At 46.8% G+C, this 26,244-nt stretch overlaps 1 protein-coding gene across 1 annotated transcript in view; it reads left to right on the forward strand.

Annotated features, from left to right (window-relative positions):
- The window catches only part of TRPM4 (transient receptor potential cation channel subfamily M member 4), a 42,595-nt gene that overhangs the window by 3,603 nt on the left and 12,748 nt on the right, over positions 1-26,244 (forward strand). The window contains exons 3-17 of the mRNA XM_081883833.1: positions 2,339-2,516; positions 2,922-3,102; positions 8,770-8,936; positions 10,722-10,899; positions 13,315-13,379; positions 14,133-14,315; positions 14,529-14,628; positions 16,421-16,536; positions 17,803-18,141; positions 19,808-19,936; positions 20,886-21,015; positions 21,781-21,926; positions 22,403-22,515; positions 23,118-23,201; positions 25,409-25,765. Of these exons, the coding sequence (XP_081739959.1) occupies positions 2,339-2,516; positions 2,922-3,102; positions 8,770-8,936; positions 10,722-10,899; positions 13,315-13,379; positions 14,133-14,315; positions 14,529-14,628; positions 16,421-16,536; positions 17,803-18,141; positions 19,808-19,936; positions 20,886-21,015; positions 21,781-21,926; positions 22,403-22,515; positions 23,118-23,201; positions 25,409-25,765 (2,466 nt within the window). The remainder of the gene's footprint in view (positions 1-2,338; positions 2,517-2,921; positions 3,103-8,769; positions 8,937-10,721; positions 10,900-13,314; positions 13,380-14,132; positions 14,316-14,528; positions 14,629-16,420; positions 16,537-17,802; positions 18,142-19,807; positions 19,937-20,885; positions 21,016-21,780; positions 21,927-22,402; positions 22,516-23,117; positions 23,202-25,408; positions 25,766-26,244) is intronic.

Below are 26,244 nucleotides of genomic sequence, written 5' to 3' on the forward strand. Positions count from 1 at the left end.
AAAGGGAAACGTTGACAGCTATGCACCAGACCCTTATATATAGTGAGAGGGTGGGGAGGGGTATTACTCAGAAGGTTGGTGGGAATGGGTGATTGGCTGATAGGTGTGGTAAACCTGTTGATGACTGTTAACGACCGCAATAAGACAGCTACTTTGAGATCTTGCATAGAATGTCCTGGGAGATTGAAGTGTTCTCCTACTGGTTTCTCTGTCTTGTGATTCCTGATATCAGATTTATGTCCATTTAACCTTTGGTGTAGAGTTTGTAGGCCTGTTTGTCCAATATAGAGAGCTGAAGGGCACTGTTGGCATTTGATGGCATACACAGTGTTAGAAGATGAGCAATTAAATAGGCCTGAGATGGTATGTTTGATGTTGTTGGGTAAAGTGATGGTGTTGTCTGGGTGTATGTGGCAGCAAAGTTGGCATCTGGGTTTATTGCAGGCTCTGGTGCCAGCGTCCATGCTAAGTATTATTGTCCGTGCTTGCTGTATTATTGGTCTCTAAGGTGCTACTGGAAGGATTTTTTTAAAAATTTGTTTTGGTTATAGCTAACAGTTCAGTGTGAACTGAATACAGGTATACAGCTTGGGGTACTTCTGAATCCATTGCTGTCCAGAAGGCCTTGGTCATGGGTAGGCAAACTAAGGCCCAGGGGCTGGATCCGGCCCAATCGCCTTCTAAATCCGGCCCACGGACAGTCTGGGAATAAGCGTGTTTTTACATGAGTAGAATGTGTCCTTTTATTTAAAATGCATCTCTGGATTACGGTATTTGTGGGGCCTGCCTGGTGTTTTTACATGAGTAAAATGTGTGCTTTTATTTAAAATGCATCTCTGGGTTATTTGTGGGGCCTGCCTGGTGTTTTTACATGAGTAGAATGTGCCCTTTTATTTAAAACACATCTCTGGGTTATTTGTGGGGCCTGCCTGGTGTGTTTACATGAGTAGAATGTGTCCTTTTATTTAAAATGCATCTCTGGGTTATTTGTGGGGCATAGGGAATTCGTTCATTATTATTTTTTTCAAAATATAGTCCGCCCCCCCCCCCCACAATGATTGAGGGACAGTGGACCGGCCCCCTGTTGAAAAAGTTTGCAGACGCCTGGCCTTGGTGGTGTGAGGTACATTTCCTCAGCTTTGTCTGGTGGTCCAGCTGCAACCCTATCTAGACTAGAATAGCCTAACTTCTGTCATTTATGCTCTGATAACTTCTAGGCTAGATTACTGCACCACATTATATGTGGGGCTGCCTCTGGAGACAGTGTGGAAACTTAAGTTGACAGAATACAGTGGTACCTTGGTTCTCGAATGGCTTGGCTTCCAAACAAATCGGCTCCCGAACGCCGCAAACTCGGAAGTGAGTGTTCTGGTTTACGAACGCCATTCGGAAGCCAAATATCGGAAGCTGCGCCTTGGTTTTTGAACTGTTTCGGGCATCTAACAGAACGGATTAAGTTCGAGAACCAAAGTATATTACCACTGTATGCACAACTTGCAGACTTAACATATAGAATAAGAGAACAAGAAGAGCATACGTTTAAAGAAGATTGGAATACGTTTATTGAATATATGGCAAATAATTGTGTACAGCTGAAAACGCTGGCAGCTTTAAGATAAATTCAACAGTGTAAATAAATTTTGATAGATGCAATAATGGAATACTGAATGGTATAGTTTTTGTAAAATATGCAGGGATTTATGATATGTAAAATGAACAATGGAAAGAGAAAAAGGGAAGTCACTGATATCTTAAGAACTTCAGCTGGTGCAGAATTCAGAGGCAACCTGAGAACAGGGCCTTCTCTGCAGTGGCTTCCTGCTTATGGAATTCTCTCCTCAGGGAGGCTCACCTGGCTCCTTTCCTTACATAATTTTAGGCGCCAGGCAAAAACATTCCTCTTCCCCCAGGCCTTTGGCTAATTAAACAATCGACGGCCTATAACTGGGAGGGTATTGTTTTTGTTTGTTACTATGGTACGTGTTTTTGTGTTTTGATTTTGTAAACTGCCCCGTGGACCTCAGATTTTGTACAAAACTTGGAAAAGTGTGAATTTTGAAGGATGGCTGTTTTTGTTTTTGTTCTCTTAGTGTTTCGGAAACTGCAAATTCGATAGATTTGCATTTAAAAGCAAACGGAGTTGCTCCACCATCCCTAACTCCACACGTACATTTTATATATATATATATATACTTTTTTCTCAGCTGCCGGGGCCCTTCTTGACCCAAGGCGTGGACCCAAAGGAGAACAGACTTTTGTCTATGCTGCCCCCCCCCCCGAAAAAACTTAGGGGTAAACTCTTTTTCAGATCTCTCCTCTGTGCTTTCCCGTTCCGTAGGGGTCTTTCTTTGTGCCAGTGCGGCAGCCCTCGCAGCAAGCACATCGCTGTAGCCACAGAAGACGCCTTTGGAGCAGCCATTGTCAGCAAATGGGACTCAGCCCAACACACAACAGAGGGGCCTACCGATGCCTATGGCGAGGTGAAGTTTGTGGGCACCGGCCGCAGACCCAGCAAGGTAAGGTTTTTCCTGGAAGGGGATAGATTGTGGAAGTGGCAGAGTTATGGGCGAAGACAACAACAACAACAACAACAATTTATTTATACCCCGCACATCTGGCTGGGTTTCCCCAGCCACTCTGGGCGGCTTCCAACAATAGTCTATTAAAGTTAAACATTAAAAGCTTCCCTAAACAGGGTTGCCTTCAGATGTCTTCTAAAAGTAGTTGTTTCTCTCTGGTGGGAGGGTCTTCCACAGGGCGGGTGCCACTACCGAGAAGGCCCTCTGCCTGGTTCCCTGTAACTTGGCTTCTCGCAGCGAGGGAACCGCCAGAAGGCCCTTGGAGCTGAACCTCAGTGTCTGGGCAGAATGATGGGGGTGGAGATCTTGAGGCTGACATTCTCACTCCTCTTCCCACTGCAGTTCATTCGCCTGTCAGACACTTCTGACCCCGCTGCTGCTTACGGCCTGGTAATGCACCACTGGAAAATCCCGCGCCCCAACCTGGTGGTGTCAGTGGTAGGGGGCGAAGGCGAGGTACGGGTGAGGGCCTGGCTTAAGGATGTGCTGAGAAAAGGGCTCGTCAAAGCCGCCCAGAGTACAGGTAAGGACCACCCTGTGGCCTGTTTTCATTCCACACCTTTGCGCTTTCATCGCTGGCGTTTCAGACTCTTGTGATCAAAACACTGCACTGGGGCCAGTGTGATTCCTGGTCCTGCTGATACTCTGTACCATGAGAAGGCAAACTAAGGCCCGGATCTGGCCCAATCCCCTTCTAAACCCGGCCAGCGGATGGACCAGGAATCAGTGTGTGTTTACATGAATAGAATGTGTCCTTTTATTTTAAATGCATCTCTGGGTTCTTTGTGGGGGCTGCCTGGTGTTTTTACATGAGCAGAATGTGTGCTTTTATTTAAAATGGGTTATTTGTGGGGCATAGGAATTTGTTCATTCCCCCCCCAAAAAAATATAGTCCCCCCCCCCCAGGTCTGAGGGACAGTGGACCAGCCCCCTGCTGAAAAAGTTTGCTGACCCCTGCTCTGTACTGTATATAAAACTAAAAAAAAATTTAAGGGAATTGTTGACGTTAATAAAGAAACAGCTATTTGGATGCGCTATAAACATGCAACACCAGATGGCACCAGAGGGCAGAAAATTTTAAAACACGCTTTTCCATAGGGATTTCTTTCTTTTATTATAACAATCCAGTGGGAGATTGCAAGGGTACGTGTACCCCTAAACATTTTGTGAATCTGACATAGCGGCACGCATACCCCTAAACATTTTTGTCGACATGCTTTCTGCAAAGAAGCAAAACTGCTTTTAGCCGCAGGAGCAGGCTTCTTAGGACCCGGCGCGCTCGTCTATGCCATTTCCATTGCCTCCTCCAGCAGCAACAGCAAAGGCTGGGGGGGGGGAGCGCAGCCCGGGCTTCCTTGCTGCTACGGGAACCAATCACAAAGCAGAGCCTTCCTAGCCGCATGCCGCTAGCTCCTGCCCCCTTCCCTCAAGGCCCATTTGTGCTTGGAAAACACCACAGGGATGTCCTGGAAGCACTGTGTAGACGTAGCTATAGACATATTTTTAAAAGATAGCTTGAAAGATGCAGCACCAGTTTCCCGCACAGCTTTCCCCTCCTGTGCACGCAACAATACGTAGCAAAAGGCAAGGCGCTCAAGTAGGGTTTGGTGGGGGTTATTGCTCAAATTTGACCTAGGGGAAATTGTAAGAATTATACATGTAAACTTCATTCTGTGGCTATTACACTGTGTAGCTGTAAAACAAAAAAACCAAAATAATTTTAAAAAGAACAACTGATAGGCTGTGGGACAAATCCTGTCCTCTGATTCCCTCACCCATTCTGTAAACAAGAACAACAACAACCTCACTGAGCTGTACATCAGCAAAACAATTAAAACAATGAAACAACTATTACAGCAATAAACATGTAAAACAGCAGAGGTGGCAGTAAATGCATACATAAGCCTCCGAAGGGGAGAACGACAGTTGATGCTTGAAAAAACCTGGACCAATACACGGAAATAAAAGTTTATCTGGCAATAAAAATCAATTTGACAGCAGGCTGGGATGGGAGGTTGAGGGAAGACTTCTAGGAAAAATACGTGACTGACCAAGGCACTAAGGCTACATTGCCACCTGTCTTGGTGCTATTACTACTACTAATAATAAAAAATAAATAAATAAATTTTATTTATACCCCACCCTCCCCAGCCAAGACCGGGCTCAGGGCGGCTAACAACCAATTATAAAAACTTGAAGTATTTAATTGAAACCTGTTAAAATGAAAGCCGTTGCTAGATAATTCTGCAATGATTCCATGTAATTCTGCAATAATTCTAATGAGGCTGCCCTTCAAAACGAGAAAATAAGCTGTTCTTTCCTCCTGTGTGATTAATTATTCCCACCCTGCGCACATCTACTTGGCTTTAGTGCATTCCTTTTGCTCTGGATTTCTTTATTAGTTTACAACGACTTTTAACGTCCTCTGGTTGGAGTATAAACAATAAGGAGAAGCCAAAGGCAGGAACAGGGAAAGGCAGACTCTTTGCCTGCCAGCTGCAGTTTGGATTATTTTTGTAAAAGAATTAATACAATAGGGACATTCTACTGTAAAGCAAGAGACCGTCCCTCTTTTCGTGCAAAACGTTGGAGCGTGTGATCGAATCTTTTGTGTGCCACTGGATATAAAATCTTTTTCATAGTTCTGTTTGGTACAGTGGTACCTTGGTTCTCAAACTTAATCCATTCCGGAAGACCGTTCCAAAACCAAAGCGTTCCAAAACCAAGGTGTGCTTTCTCATAGAAAGTAATGCAAAAAAATGGATTAATCCGTTCCAGACTTTAAAAAACAACCCCTAAAACAGCAATTTAACATGAATTTTACTATCTAACAAGACCATTGATCCATAAAATGAAAGCAATAAACAATGTACTGCAGTCACACAATCAATCAGTCATTAGCTGAACTGGGTTCCACACAGTAACCCACAAAAAAGAGCCGCAAAAACAAAAATGTAAAATAAATACAGTGGTGCCTCAGGTTATGAACTTAATTCGTTCTGGAGGTCCGTTCTTAACCCGAAACTGTTCTTAACCTGAGGCACACTTTCGCTAATGGGGCCTCCCGCTGCCGCTGCGCTGCCAGCGCACAATTTCTGTTCTCATCCTGGGGCAAAGTTCTTAACCCGAGGTACTACTTCTGAGTTAGCAGAGTTTGTAACCCGAAGTGTTTGTAACCCAAAGCGTTTGTAACCTGAGGAACCACTGTAGTAAAAACAGACACACCTCAGCATAATGGCTAAAAACAGAACTGTGGCACTCAAACCGGAAGTGTGGCACTCAAAATGGAGCACGTTCAGCTCATAGCTGTCAACCTTACCTTTTTTTGCGGGAAATTCCCTTATTCCAGCACTGTTTTCCGCTGCTTCCCGCTGCTATCCCGGATTGTTTGATATCCCGTAGACTCTCCCGGGACAGGTGAGGCTGCTGATGCCTGAGTTTCAAGGCTGCTGATCCCTTACTCTCAAATCTGAAAGTTGACAGCTATGGTTCAGCTTCCGATAAAAGTTCGCAAACTGGAACACTTACTTCCGGGTTTGCAGTGTTTGGGTTCCAAGTTGTTTGAGTACCAAGGTGTTTGAGAACCAAGGTCCCACTGTACTTGGGGTGTACTTTGGAGGCGGTATGTGCTTCTGTGTCTGCAGAAGTGCGCTCAAACAGGAGGTTGCTTTTGTACATTACACAAGGAGGAGAGACCTGCCTGCATTGTGGAAGGCCTGATTATTGCAAAGAAAGCTTGCGTGCATGACTGAAGGAGAAGGAAGCGACAGCTGCTGCTTCCAGAAGGGTGTTTTGTGTGCTTTTCTTACTCTTATTCCTGCCAGTGTTTATGTTTGAGAAGGAGTGCTGTTTGGGGTGTGTTTATGGCAGCAGTTGTGAGCCCTTTGCATGGGCGTGGGTTATTGAGAGAGAGGGAGAGAGGGCCTGGGTACACAGCGGTACATTCCCAGCCTGGCTTTTGTGCGTCTAATTTGTGAGATAGTCAGTTTATGTATGGGTCACGGGGTTGATCCTTGTCCAATAGGTGTGTCTCAAGTGAATGATTGGCATCCTCTGTCTTTTGTGGTCATTTGTCAAATATAACAACAGGTTACACCTGTTAGCAAGGGGGTGGCCTAGGGGCAGGCAGCGTAACAGCTGCTTTCAACGGTCCCAGACAAGCACTCCACCTTTCAATATTTAAATAAATATTGATGAAATGTGTAATGAATATTGAAAAATATATTTTAATAATAATAATATGCACAGAGATGGAAAGCAAATGTAGCTGCAACCAAGGAAGGATGGCAGACAAAACTGATGGAGTATGCAGAAACGGCGACACTTGCCAGAAGAATAAGAAACCAAGAAGAGATAATAATAATAATAATAATAATAATAATAATAATAATAATAATTTTATTTATACCCCGCTCATCTGGATTGGCTTCCCCAGCCACTCTGGGTGGCTCCCAACAGAATATTAAAAACACAATGAAACATCAAACATTAAAAGCTTCCCTAAACAGGGCTGCCTTCAGATGTCTTCTAAAAGTCAGATAGTTGCTTATTTCTTTGACATCTGATGGGAGGACATTCCATAGGGTGGGCGCCACTACCGAGAAGGCCCTCTGCCTGGTTCCCTGTAACCTCGCTTCTCACAGTGAGGGAACAGCCACAAGGCCCTCGGAGCTGGACCTCAGTGTCCGGGCTGAACAATGGGGGGAATTTTGTGGGCTGTTTGAGGAACTATTGTAAACTATTGTAAATTGTTAGCTGTCAGGGACTGGGCAGAGGAGGAGGAAGGGTGGAGACCCCCTCCTCATCCTGACCCAGGGAGGAGGAAGAGGAAGACATTGTGTAGATTTACAGCAGGGGTTTGCAGGAGGTCGCAGCTCAGAGGCAGATGAGGGGGAAAGGTGGGGAAATCATGGGAGAGCCGAAACAACACCTGGCTGACATGTTGTCATTAGAAAGCATTCCAGGCCCTCCATCTCCCAGAACCAGGCGAGCTCAAAGACAGAGGGCATGTTGCAGCACCCATAGAAGGTGATGGATTAGTAAGTGAGAGAGACGGGGGGGGGGGGCGAGAGATTCACTCAGGACAACGCCATTATCCAAGAGCAGGCATAGGCAAGCTCCGGCCCTCCAGATGTTTTTGGGACTACAATTCCCAGCATCCCTGACCACTGGTCCTGTTAGCTAGGGATGATGGGAATTGTAGTCCCAAACATCAAGTGGGCCAGAGTTTGCCTATGCCTGTCCAAGAGGCTCTGCTTTATAATCTCTCTCCGTAAAGATTGAAATAAAAAAAGGACTGTAATAAACTTTTCCTTGTCTTTATACTTTCCTGGGCAACCAGCCGGGAGCCGCTGACATTAGCAGGATTAATATAAAAGCATGCCGTAAGAATTAATTTAAGGGGAATATCAATAATTAAATTCATCTGGATATGCAGTAATAAACGATAAAACGTAAGTAAGCAAAGAAGGGGGAAGGGGAGCCAATTTAAGGATTTGTTTATTTTTATTGGATTTTTTTATCGTTTGTTTGTTTGTTTGTTCTTTTCAAGTTTGTGCATTTCACGAATTTTACAATCATTTTGACATTTCAGAACTTGATTTCCTTCCCCCTCTTTCTGCGGTTCCTTAAATTTGTCTTTAATATATTCCAAATTAACCCAATTTACTAATTTATTCATCATCTCTAAATATATACTCTTATAAAACTGCAGGGTATTACAATAATCCTGCCAATGTTTTTATCTGTTTATAATTTATCTGTAAATACTCAATATACCATTTCCATTCTTTTGTAAAAAATAATAATTGTTATCTTGATTTCTTATTCTTCTGGTAACTTTCTCCATTTCTGCATATTCCATAAGTTTTTGTATCCATTCTTCCTTTCCTGTGACTTCTGCTTCTTTCCATTTTGGGGAAAGTAACATTCTTGGCACTGTAGTAGCATACATGAATAAGTTCCTATACATTTTAGGTAGTTCTGTCCCTAGAATTCCCAAATTATAGGGACAGATATGCAATTTTTGATATGTAATTTTGTGTAGAATTATTTGTAAAATGGCAAAATGAAAAATAATTGATGATGATGATAATAATAATGTTTTATTTCCAAGACCATACTTTATTTTTATTTTTCCGTAACATACGCCACTTTTATAATGCACACACACTTTGCCGCTCCTACACAGGTGCCTGGATTATGACTGGTGGATTGCAGGCTGGCGTCGGACGCCATGTTGGGGAAGCTGTGAGGGACCACACGACCGCTAGTTCTAACCCCAGCACCCATGTGGTGGCGATGGGCATTGCTCCGTGGGGCATCGTCGAGCAGCGCCAATGTCTTGTGAACCCCAAGGTATTGCAGGGGGGAATGACAGAGAAGGCCGCAAATGGTACAGAGGTGATGGGATGGGCGTGGAAGACACAGCAGGTTATTTCGGTCCTTCTGTCAGGGCGGGGTGGGGTGGGTCAAGAGCAGGTCAACAATAACTCACATGGTGTCAGTGAACTCTCTTTATTCAAAGAAATGAAATCAGCTCAGGAGGATAGGTCTTGTGAGCACAGCAACTCTTCCCGGTCAATCTTGCTCAAATGAAGCCAGTACTGTATTTTTCGCTCTATAAGACGCACCTGACCATAAGATGCACCTAGTTTTAGAGGAGGAGAACAAGAAAAAATATTCTCTCCCTCTCTGCGCAGCGCCTCTCCAGCGAAGCGAAGTTAGAACAGCAAGAGGGATTGCTGTGCAGCGAAAACAGTGATCCCTCTTGCTGTTCTGGCTTCTGGGATAGCTGTGCCAAGCCTCTTCAGGGGGAGTGTTCCTCCCATTGCCCAGAAGAGGCTTCGCGCGGCTATCCCTGAAGCCAGGAGAGCAAGAGGAATCGGTGCGCACTGATCCCTCTTGCTCTCCTGGCTTCAGCGAAAGCTGCACACCCTGCATTCACTCCATAAGACGCACACACTTCCCCCCTTACTTTTTAGGAGGGGAAAGGTGCGTCTTAAAGAGCGAAAAATGCGGTAGTCAGGAGTGAAGGTCACCACTTCCCACAGGTGCCCAAGTCTCCTCCCTCCCTGGGTTGCTTCGGAGCAATCTAAGACTACCATGCCTTGTCTGTCTTTGCTGTGTCCTCTTCACACCTCTTTGGGTTCTGGGATGCCAGCAAGGAGGGGAGCTGGGCTGGGACTCCCTGGCTTCTTCACCAGCCAGCCTCTTCTCTGCCTCTTGGCCAGCCTTTGCTTCTGTTTCTGCTTCTGAACTGCTCTCTGCCACAGGCTCTCCCTGCTCACTAAACCCTGTTACTTCTTCAGCTTCCAACAGCTCTTCTGCTCCAAGTCTTCTCCCTCTTCTTCCTTTGACCACACATCATCACCCCATCACCAACCCCCGGGCTCTGGGACTTCTTCCCTTGGGGGTTCCCCAGCTGGTGCCTCCCACTTCTCTGCATCCAACTATTATATTAATAAGAAATTATTATTTATACCCCACCCATCTGGCTGGGTCTTCCCAGCCTCTCTGGGCAGCTCCCAACAGAATATTAAAAAAACAGGGCTGCCTTCAAATGTCTTCTAAAAGTCAAATAGTTGTTTGTCTCCTTGACATCTGGTGGGAGGGCATTCCACAGGCGGGTGCCACCACCAAGAAGGCCCTCTGCCTGGTTCCCTGTAACCCCAGTTCTCACAGTGAGGGAACCACCAGAAGGCCCTTGGCGCTGGACCTCAGTGTCCTGGCTGAACGTTGGGGGTGGAGACGCTCCTTCAGGTATACTGTGCTGAGGCCATTTAGGGCAGACATAGGAAAACTTGGCCCTTCAGATGTTTTGGGACTACAACTCCCATCATCCCTAGCTAACAGGACCAGTGGTCAGGGATGGTGGGAGTTGTAGTCTCAAAATATCTGGAGAGCCGTGTTTGCCTATGGCTGGTTTCAGGCTTTAAAGGTCAGCACCAAGACTTGGAATTGTTCCCGGAAACGTACTGGGAGCCAATGTAGGTCTTTCAGGACCGGTGTTATGTGGTCTTGGCGGCCACTCCCAGTCGCCAGTCTAGCTGCCGGATTCTGGATTAGTTGTAGTTTCTGGGTCACTTTCAATTTCCCTGGCACCTTCCTTCATTTGCTCCCTGTTTTTCCCTCCTTCTGCAGGGTTTGTTCCCAGCACTTTATCCCAGGACGGTCCCTTCTGCCCCTTACTGCCCTCTGGATGCCAACCACTCTGCCTTCTTCTTGGTGGACAACGGGACGCAGGGCAGGGTGGGTGGCGAGGCCTCCTTCCGTGCCCGCCTGGAACGCTACATTGCCCAGCAGAAAGTGGGAGCTGGCGGTAAGGGACTTTCCCCAGACGCAAGGATTGTATTTCCTTGGCTTACCTTGGGGCGGGTGGCAAATTCCTCAGCCTCAAAAGAGGAATTGCATGAGGAGGAGAGGCCAAGTTTATTTCTTTCAAGAAAAGGAAGTTAACGTTTGCCTATGATGCTGTATTTGTACAGTTGCAGATTTAGAGGTGATTTCTGTAATTTAGATTTAAATTCATAGATAGTCTATCTGAAAAAATAAACTGAGAATTGAATATGTATCAAAATGGGAGGCCTTCAGATCATATCTTAAACAAAATTGTACCGTGTTAAAATCTTTTGAGCGATCCCAGCAGTTTTTATTCATTGCTTATATGAATATGAACATTTATAAATTGTGAAAATATTAACATAAAAAATGGTATTTCGATATGGCAGTAAATTTATGTAAAAAGAATTAAGGAATAAATGGCAAGCAGGGTATAAAAGATAATGAGATTTTTTTTTACTTTTATTGTAGCATGAAATTGTAATCATAAATTGTTGTCAAAAATTTTATCTTAATAACAGATTGTGTAAATTTCATTTTCTTTCCTTTTCCCTCCCCTCTTAAGTTGTACCCCCTTTTCAGTATTGTTCACTTTTTTTTTTGGTGTGTAATAAACATGGAAATAAAGTAAAAAAATTAAAAAACTAAAAGCAAGACAAATTTAAATACAAATACAATACATTGGGATGTGTGTGATGCTGCTCCTACTCAGAGTAGACCAATTGAAATTCTGTTTAATAATAATAATAATAATAATTTATTATTTATACGCCACCCATCTGGCTGGGTTTCCCCAGCCACTCTGGGCGGCTTCCAACAGAAGATTAAAAATACATTAAAACACCAGTCATTAAAAACTTCCCTAAACAGGGCTGCCTTCAGATGTCTTCTAAACGTCAGATAGTTTATTCAGGTTCCTGCCCCAGGTGTCCTCAGCTGCACAGCTTATTACTGCTGCTTCTGTTTTATGTTAGCCTAGCGACAACAGCAGTGAGCTTCCTCAGAGACACAAACCTTTGCAGAGGGAAAGCCCTCGTATCGCTTAAATGAGCCAAGCGGTGCCAGACCTGGTGGTGGGAGGCTTTGGTACACTGCCCCCTTAGGAAAAGGGCCTGTCTCCCACATCCCTGGGGGTGAGGCCTGATTTTTCTCCAACTTGGCAAACCTGTTCTGTATCCCTTCAGCCCATAAATGACGGAATGTTTTCTCGAGCAAACTACTTCGTCAGGCTGAAGATTAGGAGGACCTTACTCTCTAACGTCAAAGTTTCTACACGGAGGATGTTGTTTTTTGTATTGGAGGAATATTCAGTTTGTGCTCCCCCCCCCATCTGTTGTTTGAAATAGCAGCGTTCAGGCACAGTATTGCCACCTTAGTGAGGCCAGAGTTTGCTGCCTCATTAACTAATACAGTGGTACCTCGGTTGTCGAACATAATCCATTCCAGAAGACTGTTCGACTTCCAAAACGTTCAACAACTGAGGCGCAATGGGCTGCCGGCAAAGGGAATGGAGAAAATTGAGAAACGCGCCTCAGAAGCCGTTCAACTTCTGAGTCGCGTATGAAAACGGAAGCATTCACTTCTGGGTTTTCGGTGTTCGAAAACCGAAACGTTTGGCTTCTGAGACGCTCGAAAACCGAGGTACCACTGTACGCATTTACAGTGGACACTCGGGTCGTGAACATGGTCTGTGCGGGGTGCACATTCGCAACCCGCAGCGTTCGCAATCCGCATCTGCGCATCTGCGCATGCACGGGTTGTGATTTAGTGCTTCTGTGCATGCACGACTGCCGTTCCGGTACTTCCGGGTTTCGGCGGGTCCGTAACCCGAAAAAAGACAACCTGAAGAGTCTGTAACCCGAGGTATGACTGTACCCGGAATTCTGTGGCTGCTACACTTCCAGACCCCTGGCCAGCCTCCCCTGTGATAGATTTCCGTCCTGGTATCCCAAAATATATGGGATGCGGTTGGCGCTGTGGGTTAAACCACAAAGCCTAGGGCTTGCTGATCAGAAGGTCGGCAGTTCGAATCCCCATGACAGGGTGAGCTCCCGTTGCTCGGTCCCTGCTCCTGTCAACCTAGCAGTTCGAAAGCACGTCAAAGTGCAAGTAGATAAATAGGTACCGCTCCAGCGGGAAGGTAAATGGTGTTTCCGTGCACTGCTCTGGTTCGCCAGAAGTGGCTTAGTCATGCTGGCCACATGACCCGGAAGCTGTACGCCAGCTCCCTCGGCCAATAAAGCGAGATCAGCGCTGCAACCCCAGAGTTGGTCATGACTAGACCTAATGCTCAGGGGTCCCTTTACCTTTATCCCAAAATATTGGTCCCTTGTTTTGCCCTATATCATTAGGTTTCTCTTGTGTAATTTCCTTATCTCACTGCTGTTGCCCGCAGGTGCTGGGAGTATTGAAATTCCTGTGTTGCTGCTGCTCATTAGCGGGGACTCGGCTATGTTCAAGGTAATGGGTGTGAGAGCTTGTGAAGGGAAGTGGGATGGGGGGAGGGTTGCATACCCCACAACTGTCCTGGGAAAACAGGACACCCTGCTTTCTTGCACGAGAGCACGGCAGCCATTTTGTGTGCTGTGATATTGCCTTGCGGGGGGGGGGACCTTTTGGAAAGGACCGGAGTCTCACACGGGATCACGTGACTCGCCCGGGAGCATGGCCCGCAAGCTGCATCCTGGCTATTGGCCTGGACCTTTTAGAGGGTATGGGCTTACAGGAGACACCCAGTCCTAAAAGAACGAGCTGTTGGGAAGGAGAGACGCAAATGTAGTGGTCGCTGTGAACGTGGTAAAAGGGGCAGTAGGAAGTGAGGTGGACAGACTCGAGGTTTGCCAGATCTACAGTGGAAACCCAGTAGTCGAACGTAATCCGTTCCAGAAGACCGTTCGGCTTCCAAAATGTTCGACAACCGAGGCGCAAAGGGAGAATGTCAATTTCAATGGTGAAAATAGAAAAACACTCCGCACAAGCCGTTCGACATCCGAGGCGCATTCAAAAATGGAAGCGATTACTTATGGGTTTTTGGAATTCGAAAACTGAAACGTTCAGCTTCCGAGACACTCGAAAGCTGAGGTTCTATTGCATTTTTGCATTTAGCAGAGAGAACCTGAAATATCCCTAGTGTCCACTGGCCCAAAACAATTCATGGCCCCTGGCTTTGTAGGTTCCTGAGGGGCTCATCTTCTGTCTTGTTCTTTCCCTCAGCGCGTCTCTGATGCGGTCCATGCCTCCATTCCTTGCCTGCTCTTGGCAGGAACCGGAGGAGCAGCTGACTGCTTAGCTGGGTTACTGCAGGAGACACAGCCTGGAGAGCCCATGAAGGCCCTGGCGATGAAAAAGATGCAGGGGAAGTTCCCCGCCGAAGAACTGGAGGACTTGGCAGAGGAGGTAGGATCCAGAACTGCAACTCCTCGCCCCTTCACAACTTACTCTTTCTCCATGGGCTTCCCAGAGCTCACATTCCTTCCTATGAGGTTGTGAGACTTCCCACTACCAGTCCTCAGGGTTGTGGGCACTTGAAGATCTCTCTCTGGGGAATGGAATCTTGTTTTCTCTCATAGATCTCCAAGACAATGTTTCTTCTTTTTTCCCCCTCCGCAGGTGGAGCAAATTGGGGCTCTAAGGGAACTGGTCACTGTCTATTCAGACCAGGAGGGTCTTGAGGAGTTTGAGACTGTCCTTCTCCAAGCGCTGGTGAAAGGTGAATACCCTACAGCAGATAATAATAATAATAATAATAATAATAATAATAATAATAATAAAAAATAAGAATAATAAATAATTTTATTTATATCCCGCCCTCCCCAGCCGAAGCCGGGCTCAGGGCAGCTAACAACAATAAAATAGTACAACATTCTAAAATCATTTCATTATAAAATTAAGATAACTCTGGCTGATCCGTGGCTTTGGGGTTTACCACCCCAATCAACCTCTTCTCGCGTTGGATATTTCTTAAATATAAAAGTGGGCTATAGAAGTTTTATACAAATTCCTTTCCAGTCAATGGTTCCTACTAACCTTCAGTCCTGAGCTCTGAAAAATAACCCAGTCATGGAATTTAGCTAGCATTCCAGAAAGTCCTTCGCTCAATGGTTGAGGGAAATTCTGGGGTGGCACCAACATCATAAAGAAGGAACCTCCAGATGTGGTGTCTGTCTGGCCCTTGCACTATTTTAAAAGTTAACATGGGCTGGATATGAACCACAAAAGGAAGTCAGCCAGGACTGAGATTTGCTGAACATTCCCAACTTGCATTTAATTGTTTGAGGGTTGTAGCCATCTAAGTTCTACTTAGAGTTAGCCCACTGAAATTAATGAACCTAAGTTGACCATGTCCAGAAGCTACAATAGGTTTACCCTGAGTTGGACTAGCATTGATGACACGCCAACCCTAAATGTTGCTTTCAATATAGAAATCAAATAATTAAAATGAATACAAAAATAGGTTGATGCATTGCAAAGCAACATTATATTGGCATAGCATCGATTATTATATCAATGTAAATCACAAAAGTATCCAAAATGTCCCATACTCTACGTAGCCCTTGAGACTGACCCAGAAACTCCAGCGGGTGCAGAATGCCACGGCGAGACTCCTTACGGGGTCCTCGCTGCGGGATCACATTCACCCAGTGCTATACCAGCTACACTGGCTCCAGTGGAGTACAGGATCAGGCTTAAAGTGCTGGTTTTAACCTTTAAAGCCCTATACGGCCTAGGACCCTCGTACCTACGGGACCACCTTTCCTGGTATGTCCCATGGAGGACCCTACAGTCTTCAAACAAAAACATCTTGGAGATCCCGGGCCACAGGGAGGTTAGGCTGGCCTCAACCAGAGCCAGGGCTTTTTTGGCTGTGGCCCCGATCTGGTGGAACACTCTGTCACAAGAGACTGCAAGACAGAGCTGTTCCACCAGGCCTTTGGCCAGGGCACAGCCTGACCCCCTCCTTTGGCAATCCTCACAGAACTCTAGCCCAATGGTTGCCATTAATTTGATTTGAACTGATTTTATAATGAAATGATTTTAGAATGTTGTATTATTTTACAGTTGTTAGCCGCTCTAAGCCCGGCTTCGGCAGGGGATGGCCGGATATAAATAAATTATTATTATTATTATTATTATTATTTACATTTTGATCAGATCTGTTAAAACAGTTTTAAGAATGCATCCCAGTTTTCCCCCTTTTTTTCTTTTAAGGTTTCTAATTTTTCTTTTCTCCCCGTCTTATTATTTTGTATTATATAGTTTGGGGTTCAATTGCTGTAGCTACTCCAAGCCAAGTAACCCTGGTGTTTCATTTCGAAACTAAGTCTTTCCCATAGACATCTCCTCCTTGCAAAGATCTCATCTCCCTTTCCTGAGAATTTATCCTCTCCCTCCCAAGGATTCCCTTCTCCTCGCACCCACCACCCTCTCCCCATTTACGGTGCTGCAGAGGGAGACAACAGAATCCAAGGCTAAGGAGGTCTCTCCTTCTCCCCTCATTTCAGCCTGTAAACAATCGCGTGAGGCCACCTGCTACCTGGATGAACTGCACCTGGCTGTGGCCTGGAACCGTGTGGACATTGCTAGCACCGAGCTGTTCCGTGGGGATGTTGACTGGGAGGTAAGTCAGCAGAGAAAGAAGCGAGAGGATGAAAGCAAAGGCAGAGAAGACATGGAGGAGGGGACTTTTGGGGAGCAGCAAGGAGGCCGGGTGCAGACCAGGGCTGGGTGATATGTCAATATGCTATAAGAAAAATATTGCTCCCTTTCCTTTATGGGGTGTCTAAGAGCCCATATAGAGTCCTTAAGTTGGTTCTCTATCAGTAGGAGAAAATAACAGAGGCCAACCAGAGAATATTGAGAAGCAAAGCAGCTAATAAGCCTGATCTTTATTAAACTGTTGCAACAGGGTCCCCTGCTCACCCCACGCAGGGAGGGAGGAGAGGAACCCAGAACATCAGTGTGCAAGCTCTTATATAGACTTTTGAAATTGCCCACCCTGTAGCTCAAGACCACCCCCCCCAAAAAAAACATCACACATACATCACAGAAAGAGGTGGTCCCCAGCAGAAATTTGAGTGTGTTGCTTCTCCCCTGTCTGCCAGGATACCTGATAATGCCTTATCTGATTGCCTTTTCTGGGTAGCCTGGCCATTCCTTTGAGATGGTAAATACTTAGTTCCTGAATCTCTTACACATATTGTTAGTGTAAGCCCCTACAGTCCAAAGACAATTGGAAAGGTTTTCCCGTTTCTTTCCTCCTTGCAGAGAAACATTTGAGGTCAATTTGGGAGAGTCAAAATGGCCTCAGGATTGCTCTCCTGTGCTACTTCAGAAATTTGGTTTATGTACTTATGTATTTGATTGCCTTGTACATTTATGAACATTTAATTTTTATATGAAAGACCCTAGAGTTCCTATAACAATTATATCACCCAAAACCAAAATCCATATCATGATATCGGGTTGCATAATTTTTGACCTGGTTATATATTGTGAATTATGCTCTCTAAAAAGTAAAGGACAATGGCAAATGGCAATGTGCGGGAGATATTCTCTCGTACACACACACACACTGGTACCTCGGGTTACATATGCTTCAGGTTACAGACACCGCTAACCCAGAAGTAGTACCTTGGGTTAAGAACTTTACCTCAGGATGAGAACAGAAATCGCATGCCGGTGGCAGCGGGAGGCCCCATTAGCTAAAGTGGTACTTCAGGTTAAGAACGCACCTCCAGAACGAATTAAGTTCGTAACCAGAGGTGCCAGTGTGTATGTGTATGAATAGCAGGTTGCACATGACCAACAGGAGTATCTCATCCGTTATTCTCATGGGGTTTATCCTCCCGTCTCCTTTTACCGCCATCCCTTCTCTCTTCTGCAGCCTAGTCTGCTGATGGACCCGATGCACGACGCTCTGGTGGGTGACCGTCCCGCCTTAGTGCGCCTCTTTGTGGAGAACGGACTGGACATTGGGCAGTTCCTGACGTGGGGGAAGCTGGAGCAGCTCTACGCAGGGACCCCGAGCGGCACACTTCTGCATCAACTGCTGGAGCGGCGCCAAGTCGCAGGCCCTGAGCCCGCCTCACCTGCTGAATACTTGCTGCTGGATCGGTCGCTGCCTGAGTACCAGTTGCCCCAGGTGGCTCACATCCTCCATGACCTGCTGGGGGATGTCTGTGCTCCCTTTTATGACGGATTGCACCCCGCCAGAGGGACAGGGGTAGGTGAACCAGGCCAAAGGCTCATCTTTCAATGAAGTGCCCCTTCTAATGTGCACATTTTGCAAACTGATATAATTATATATATATTTTGGATGCTGTTTTTCCTAATGTGTGCATTTTATGCATGCTTTCCCTTAATATATTGTTACATGCCATCCCAATCTCCAGGTTGCCAGGTGCGCTTATCAGGGTCTGCCTTTCCCTTTGGAACAAAGAGGCACAGTGGATATTGTGGGATATTTATAGGGTTGCCACCTTTGTTCTGGCAAAATATAAGTCAGGGCAGGGCTGGGGTTTTTGTGTTTTCCCCATCTTGTGCTGAAGTGACTTCAAAGCAATCCATTACAATCTATTGCAGCCTAACAGAATATCCCTCTTGAATTTGTCACACACACACACACACAAATTTGTAAATATGTCTGTGCTTGGCTATCTAGAGCTTAAATACATGATTTTTCACAACTCCTTTCAAGCGTATGTATTTGGAGAGGATCCCTAACTTGGAACACACACACACAAACACACACACACACACACACACACACACACACGAGAGAGAGAGAGAGAGAGAGAGAGAGAGAGAGAGAGAGAGAGAAGAGAAGAAGAAGAATTTGGATTTGATATCCCGCTTTATCACTACCTTAAGGAGTCTCAAAGCGGCTAACAATCTCCTTTCCCTTCTTCCCCAAAAACAAACACTCTGTGAGGTGAATGAGGCTGAGAGACTTCAAGAGGTGTCACTAGCCCAAGGTCACCCAGCAGCTGCATGTGAAGGAGCGGAGACGCGAACCTGGTTCACCAGATTACAAGTCCACCGCTCTTAACCACTACACCACACTGGTGTAGTGTAGAGAGAGAGAGAGAGAACTGTATCCATACAGGACGTAGCATTTTACACTGAAATGTAGCACAATCCTGTTTTATACAGGACAGGTGGCAACCCTATTATCTTTATGATATGTAGTTTATTTACACATATATACAACCTGAGCTGAGATGGAGAGAGTCCACAGCATTCACTACCCGAGAGGGTTCCGTTCCTTCCATTGCTGCGCCCTCAGATTCCAAGAGACCCCAGGCATAATGTCTGAGCCTCTCTGCAGCAGAAAACAAACTGTCTGCCTCGTTCTCTGTCCCCACCTTCCACCTTGCAAAGGGGACACTTTTTTCCTGTTTGCTTACCTCATCGCCGCCTGCAATTCTGCCTCACCCTCTTGAAACTCTGGTCTTTTTTGTCTCTGCTAACTATCCCTCACCCCAGGCAGTGGTTTCCCCCATTTTCTGGTCCTGAGAGTCTCTGTAGCGAGGTAGGAGAGCTGGGGGGGGGGGGGAGTTCACATCTGGCAATTGATACACCCCTTTGGTTTCAGATAAGACATGGGTAGATGAGTCTAAAAAGCATGGGGCACAAATTTTCACAGCCCTCTAGCGGCTACAGTGTCTCATTTACCAGAAGCAACATACACACATTAAGGCAATGTTCACCTGGTCACCGAAATAATTTGTTTCGGATTTTCGTGTCCTCAGTAAAATTTTGGAAAGCTGCTGAGCCTAAAGTTGGGCGGTGATAGATTCTGGGCAGCTGTTGAATATCAACCGAAGATCTAAGCTAAGTGTGAGCAATTTCTGTCTCTTGCTAATCGTGCCTCTCTCTCCTTTCCCAAGAGCAAAGGATCATTACTCAACGGAGACCCCATGTACCGCTCCAAACTTTCGCCAAACCCTTGGACTGACCTATTCATATGGGCTGTGTTGCTGAACCGCAGAGAGATGGCCATGTATTTCTGGGAAATGGTGTGTATGATGACTATTATTAATATAGTTAACACTGAGGTCCAGCTCCGAGGGCCTTCGGGCGGTTCCCTCACTGCGAGAAGTGAAGGGAACCAGGCAGAGGGCCTTTTCGGTGGTAGCGCCCTTCCTGTGGAACTCTCTCCCACCAGATATCAAGGAAATAAACAACTATCTGACTTTTAGAAGACATCTGAAGGCAGCCCTGTTTAGGGAAGTTTTTAATGTTTTATCGTGTTTATAATAGTCTGTTGAGGGACACAGGTGGAGCTGTGGTCTAAACCACAGAGCCTAGGACTTGCTGATCAGAAGGTCGGTGGTTCGAATCCCGGCAACAGGGTGAGCCCCCGTTGCTTGGTCCCAGCTCCTGCCCACCTAGCAGTTCGAAAGCACATCAAAGTGCAAATAGGTAAATAGGTACCGCTCCAGCGGGAAGGTAAATGGCGTTTCCGTGCGCTGCTCTGGTTTGCCAGAAGCGGCTTAGTCATGCTGGCCACATGACCCGGAAGCTGTACGCCGGCTCCCTCGGCCAATAAAGCGAGAAGAGCGCCGCAACCCCAGAGTCGGCCACGACTGGACCTAATGGTCAGGGGTCCCTTTACCTTTAATATTCTCTTGGGAGCCACCCAGAGTAGCTGGGGAAACCCAACCAGATGGGTGGGGTATAAATAAATAAAAAATATAATTTTTTTATTGTATTATAATGTGACAGAGCTAACAAACGAATAGATAGGCTCCTGTATGGGGTTCATAATGGGAGAAACCAAGGAGCCAGAGTTGAAATAAGAAGGAACCAGCTGGAAATGCAGGGCAACCAGGCAGTGCTTTTGCCACATCTGGATACTGATGAGAGTATTTTCCCCTCCTGGCTCTCAGCTGCCTGCAGCTTTTTTGGAGGGCTGTTTCCTTGCCTCTGTCTCCATTGATGGCCACCCTTTCTTCTCCCCCTTAGGCCCCTGACGCTGTGGCTGGGGCTTTGGCAGCAGCACGGATTCTCCGAGAGCTTTCGCACCTGGAGCAGGAGGCCGAGGAAGAGGCAGCCATGAAGGACCTCGCCATGCGCTTTGAGAACTTGGCCATTGGTGCGGACATGCTGAGGACATGGAGGCTGGGGTGGGAAAGAGGGACCTGAGAGGAACGGTCAGGAAGGGAAGGCTAGCTGTTTGCAGTCAACGACCGCGAAGCTGCCTCAATTCTTTCCGGTTCAGACTCCAGGGAAACATGATTTCTAAAGAGCGTTTAGGTCGCTCCCTGTTTGTTTCGAACCAAGGAACCCGTCGCCCTCCAGGTACTGATGAACTGCAGCTCCCACCATCCCTCACCGTTTGCCATGCTTGCTGTGGCTGATGGGAATTGTAGTTCAGCGACATCTGGCAGGCCAAAGGCTGTCCACACTTGAACGTCGCCATTGGATAGCAGAAGGGATGGAGGAAAGTATTTTTGCACTGTGATATCCCAGTGTTAGGGATGCGGGTGGCGCTGTGGGTTAAACCACAGAGCCTAGGACTTGCCGATCAGAAGGTCGGCGGTTCGAATCCCCGCGACGGGGTGAGCTCCCGTTGCTTGTCCCTGCTCCTGCCAACCTAGCAGTTCGAAAGCACGTCAAAGTGCAAGTAGATAAATAGGTACCACTCCGGTGGGAAGGTAAACAGCATTTCTGTGTGCTGCTCTGGTTCGCCAGAAGTGGCTTAGTCATGCTGGCCACATGACCCGGAAGCTGCATGCCGGCTCCTTTGGCCAATAAAGTGAGATGAGCACCGCATCATCTCACTTTATTCCTTGACATTGTAAGTAAGCCCCTCCTCCTCACTTTCTTCTCTCCCACCCCCCTCCCACCCCAACTCCAGGTGTATTTGGGGAATGTTACCGAAATGGGGAGCCCCGGGCCTACAAACTGCTGGTGCGCCGCTCAGAACTCTGGGGAGGAGCCACTGTCCTTCAGCTCGCTCACCAGGCTGACGCCCGCCTGTTTTTTGCACATGATGGTGTGCAGGTATGGTTGTGTCCAGAACCCTGGATCGCTGCAAGGATGCTTCTTGCTCGAGCATCTGCTACAGCGCTGCTGAATCCTCTTTCCCTTTAAGAGTTTTGTGAAGCAGCTAACGTTTAGCACAGGCCTAGGCAAACTCGGCCCTCCAGATGTTTTTGGGACTACAACTCCCATGATCCCTAACAGGACCAGTGGTCAGGGATGATGGGAATTGTAGTCCCAAAAATCTGGAGGGCTGAGTTTGCCTGGTTTAGCAGGATCAACAGCAACCCCTATAGCGCGGGAAGCTGTGTCGGGTCCTTACAAATGCGGGACAGGTGTTTTGTGGCACCTGTAGCTGTGCCAGTTCTGCCAATCGAAGCCGAGTGGGCACATGTGGGGTACGATGATCTCGTAGGTAAACTGGCCCCGCATTGTTAAGGCTTGGGAGGTTGAGGGGTCCCAACCCCTGCTAATTCTTTTCCGTGCTCTCCCCGCAGTCCCTGCTCACCCAGAATTGGTGGGGAGAGATGGACCGAGGCACCGCTGTCTGGAAGCTCCTCCTAACTTTCTTCTGCCCCCCTCTCATCTTTACCGACCTCATCAAGTACAGGTGGGTGAACCCTGTCTGAAACTAAAATGGTTGCCAAAAGACTGTTGTGGTTGTTGCAGGCCACCCCAATCTCTGAGCAGTGCGAGAATCACGGGGTTCCAGGCTATTACTCAGGGCTCGGTTTCCTCTGGAATGAGGGACAGCAGAGACTGTGGTGTCTTTATGATATATGGTTTATTTACACATACAGTCATATCTCTTGTTACGTTTGCTTCAGGTTAAATCTTGTCAGGTTGTGTCCCACGGCGACCCGGAAGTACCAGAAAGGGTTACTTCCGGGTTTCGCCGCTGACACATGCGCAGACGCTCAAAATTAGATCACGTGCATGTGCAGAAGTGGCAAATCGTGACCCATGCACGTGCAGACGCAGGTTGCGTTCTGCTCATGTTGTGAACGGGCCTCCAGAACGGATCCCATTCGCAACCAGAGGCACCACTATATATACAACGTGAGCCTACGATGGAGGAGCTCACAGCATTAACACCCTAGAAGGCCTTGCTTCTCTGGGAGCTGCAGACTTGGATTCAGGCAGAAGTCAGGACCATGACTTGATGCTAACCCTGCTTGCTCCGAACCTGAGCGTGGCTTCCTCTTTCGACAGAGCCATGGATGAGGACCTGCGCCAAACAGAGGTGGACAGCCTTGACACGGATGTGAAAAGTACCATCGGAGACATGCTGTTTGAGTAGGGGGAACGGTCATGTCCTTGGGAAGGTGTGGGGAGCGGGGAGGGGAGACCCTAACTTTCAGCGCTGCTGCCACAAAGGAGCCTGAAGGCTGGATTCCTTGCATAACCTGCGGCCCTCCATATGCTATTGGTCTATAGGTTTCCTCAGGCCCTGCCAGTATCATCCGTGGTCAGGGATCTTAAGAGGGTTCCCCATCTCTGATTTAGCGATATTCCAGGTCTCCTCTTTGAGTGTCCAACATAGTCTGCCATAGCCAATGGATTTCTCTGGGACTTGGTGCATTTTAAAATTATTATTACTTTTTAGCACACACTGACCCGGGGCTTTTAAACACAGCTGCAGGCATGCCAGAAGGATAGGAAGTTTGGTTAGAATTGGGTCATTTTTATCTCTCTGTTCTTGAAGAAAGGGTCAGAAGGAGAGACATTCCAGATTAGGGCACAAGGCTGAATATATGAATTGGTTAGAAGAAGATGAGTTTGGATTTGATATCCCGCCTTTCATTCCCCTTAAGGAGTCTCAAAGTGGCTAACAATCTCCTTTCCCTTCCTCCCCCACAACAAACACTCTGTGAGGTGAGTGGGGCTGAGAGACTTCAGAGAAGTGTGACTGGCCCAAGGTCACCCAGCAGCTGCATGTGAAGGAGCGGAGACGCGAACCCGGTTCGCCGGATTACGAGTCCACCGCTCTTAAACACTACACCATAATCAGTTTAAAATATATTACAGTGGAACCTCGGTTTTCAAACGTAATCCGTTCCGGAAGTCCATTTGACTTCCAAAACGTTCGAAAACCGAGGATCAAAGGGCTGGCTGCAAAGTCAAAGGGTAAAAATGAAAAACACGCCTCGGAAGCAGGTTGAGTTGCGGTCATAAATGGAAGCATTCATTTCTGTGTTTTTGGTGTTCGGCTTCCAAATCATTCGGCAACCAAGATGTTCGAAAACCGAGATTTGACTGTGCTTAGCTTGCTGAATTCGGCTTCCAAATCATTCTGCAGCTGAGACGTTCGAAAACCGAGGTTTGACTGTACCTAGCTTGCTTAATTAAGCAATGTGGTTGGTGTGTGTGTGTGTGCATATGTGAGCGTGTGTAAAACAGGCACACATAAAAACTGCAGGTGGTAAACACCACCTTAAGAGGCCTTCTCCCTTTTCTCAAGCAGAGGAAGGAATCACATCTGTACCCTACATTTAAAGCACTCCTATACCAACGTTAACTGCCATGGCTTTCCTCAAAGAATCCTGGGAATTGTAGTTCGTTACGGGTGCTAATTGGAGACTGCCCACAGAACTACAGTTCCCAGCGCAGTCTTTTGGGGGACTGCCATGACCGTTAAAAGTGACTTAAGACCACTTTGAATTATTCTATGTGCATATAATAAAAGCTGTATATTTTTATTGCTTCTCATTTCAAGATTAGTGGCTAGGAGAAACCCAACCAGATGGGCGGGGTATAAATAATAAAATTATTATAATCATTAGTGGTAGTAGTAGTAGTTTTTATCCATCTGCAAGCTTAATTGATAGATGAATTGATTAGTTGACCAGAACCCATATGGTGAATCAACTAAGATTCCTCCAGAAGCTCTGGAGCCAAGTGAGGATTCCCAGGTAAGATCCTCCCTCTATTGTGCGGGCAGGTAATCCCTCCCCTACCTGGCCTGGTCTCCTTGGCAATGCTTCCCCCAGGTGGGATTGGACAACTGACTGAGGTAGGCGGAGACCTCCAGGTATCCCACCTGAGGGAAGGCAAAGCCAAGCCTATGCTGATGGAGCCACTCCAGATCTAGGGGCTGCGCGCGTCCACACAAAGGGCGCCCCCCGTTTTAAGTGGGGAGCGGTCATTACAGTCAAACCTTGGTTCCCAGACGGCTTAGTTGCCGAACAAATCGGCTCCCGAACGCCACAAGCCCAGAAATAAGTGTTCTGGTTTGCGAATGTTTTTCAGAAGCCAAATGTCTGACGCGGCTTCCGCTTGAGCATAGCTGTCAACTTTTCCCTTTTCTTGTGTGGAATCCTATTCGGAATAAGGGAATTTCCCTTAAGAAAAGGAAAACGTTGACAGCTACGCGCTTGAGGGAGTCAGACGGGCTCCCAGAACGGATTAAGTTTGAGAACCACTGGATTTGGGTGGCAGCTGTAATTTGATTCTGTCCCACTCATTACCTCCTCTCGTCCTTTCCACATCTTGCCCTCTCCTAGCAATCCAGATCCCCCCTTTGCTCTTTCCACTCGCCCGTCCTGGCTACGACGGTGGCGTCAGTTCTGGGTGGCTCCGGTGACGGCCTTCCTGGGCAACGTCGTGATGTACCTGCTCTTCCTCTTCCTCTTCTCCTACGTCTTGCTTCTGGATTTCGACCCCCCGCCTCCCAAAGGCCCTTCCGGCACAGAGATCGCTTTGTACATCTGGGTCTTCACGCTGGTCTGCGAGGAGGTGCGCCAAGGCTGTTTTGTGGGCTCGCTCCCCCTGCCGCTGAGGGTACGGCGGTACTTCCAGGACACTTGGAACCAGCTTGACATCACGGCTCTGCTACTCTTCATGCTGGGGCTCGTCTGCAGGTCAGAGGAATTTCTGCACTGGGCAGAAATTATTATATGTACACATAATTTTTAAATTAAATTTTCTAATTTACACTTCAAAATACAGTCGTACCTTGGTTAACGAACGCCTTGCGAGTTAAACATTTTGGCTCCCGAACGCCACAAACCCGGAAGTGAATGTTCCGGTTTGCAAATGTTCTTTTGGAATCCAAATGTCCGACGCAGCTTCCGTGGCTTCCTATTGGCTGCAGGAGCTTCCTGCAGCCAATCGGACGCCGCGCCTTGATTCCATTTGGCTTCCAAGGTACGACTATTAATTTAAACAACCTTAAATCAATGACTTCCCTTCTTTTCTTTCTGTGGTTCATTTTGCATGCCATACATCCCTGCATATTTTACATGAGCTAAACCATTCAATAATCCATTGTTACATCCATCTAAACTTATTTACACTGCTGAATTTATCTTAATGTTAATGCTACCAGCGTTTTTAAATA

Source organism: Podarcis melisellensis (genome assembly GCF_964234715.1).
Source record: "Podarcis melisellensis genome assembly, chromosome: 13".
Classification (NCBI taxonomy): Eukaryota; Metazoa; Chordata; class Lepidosauria; order Squamata; family Lacertidae; genus Podarcis; species Podarcis melisellensis.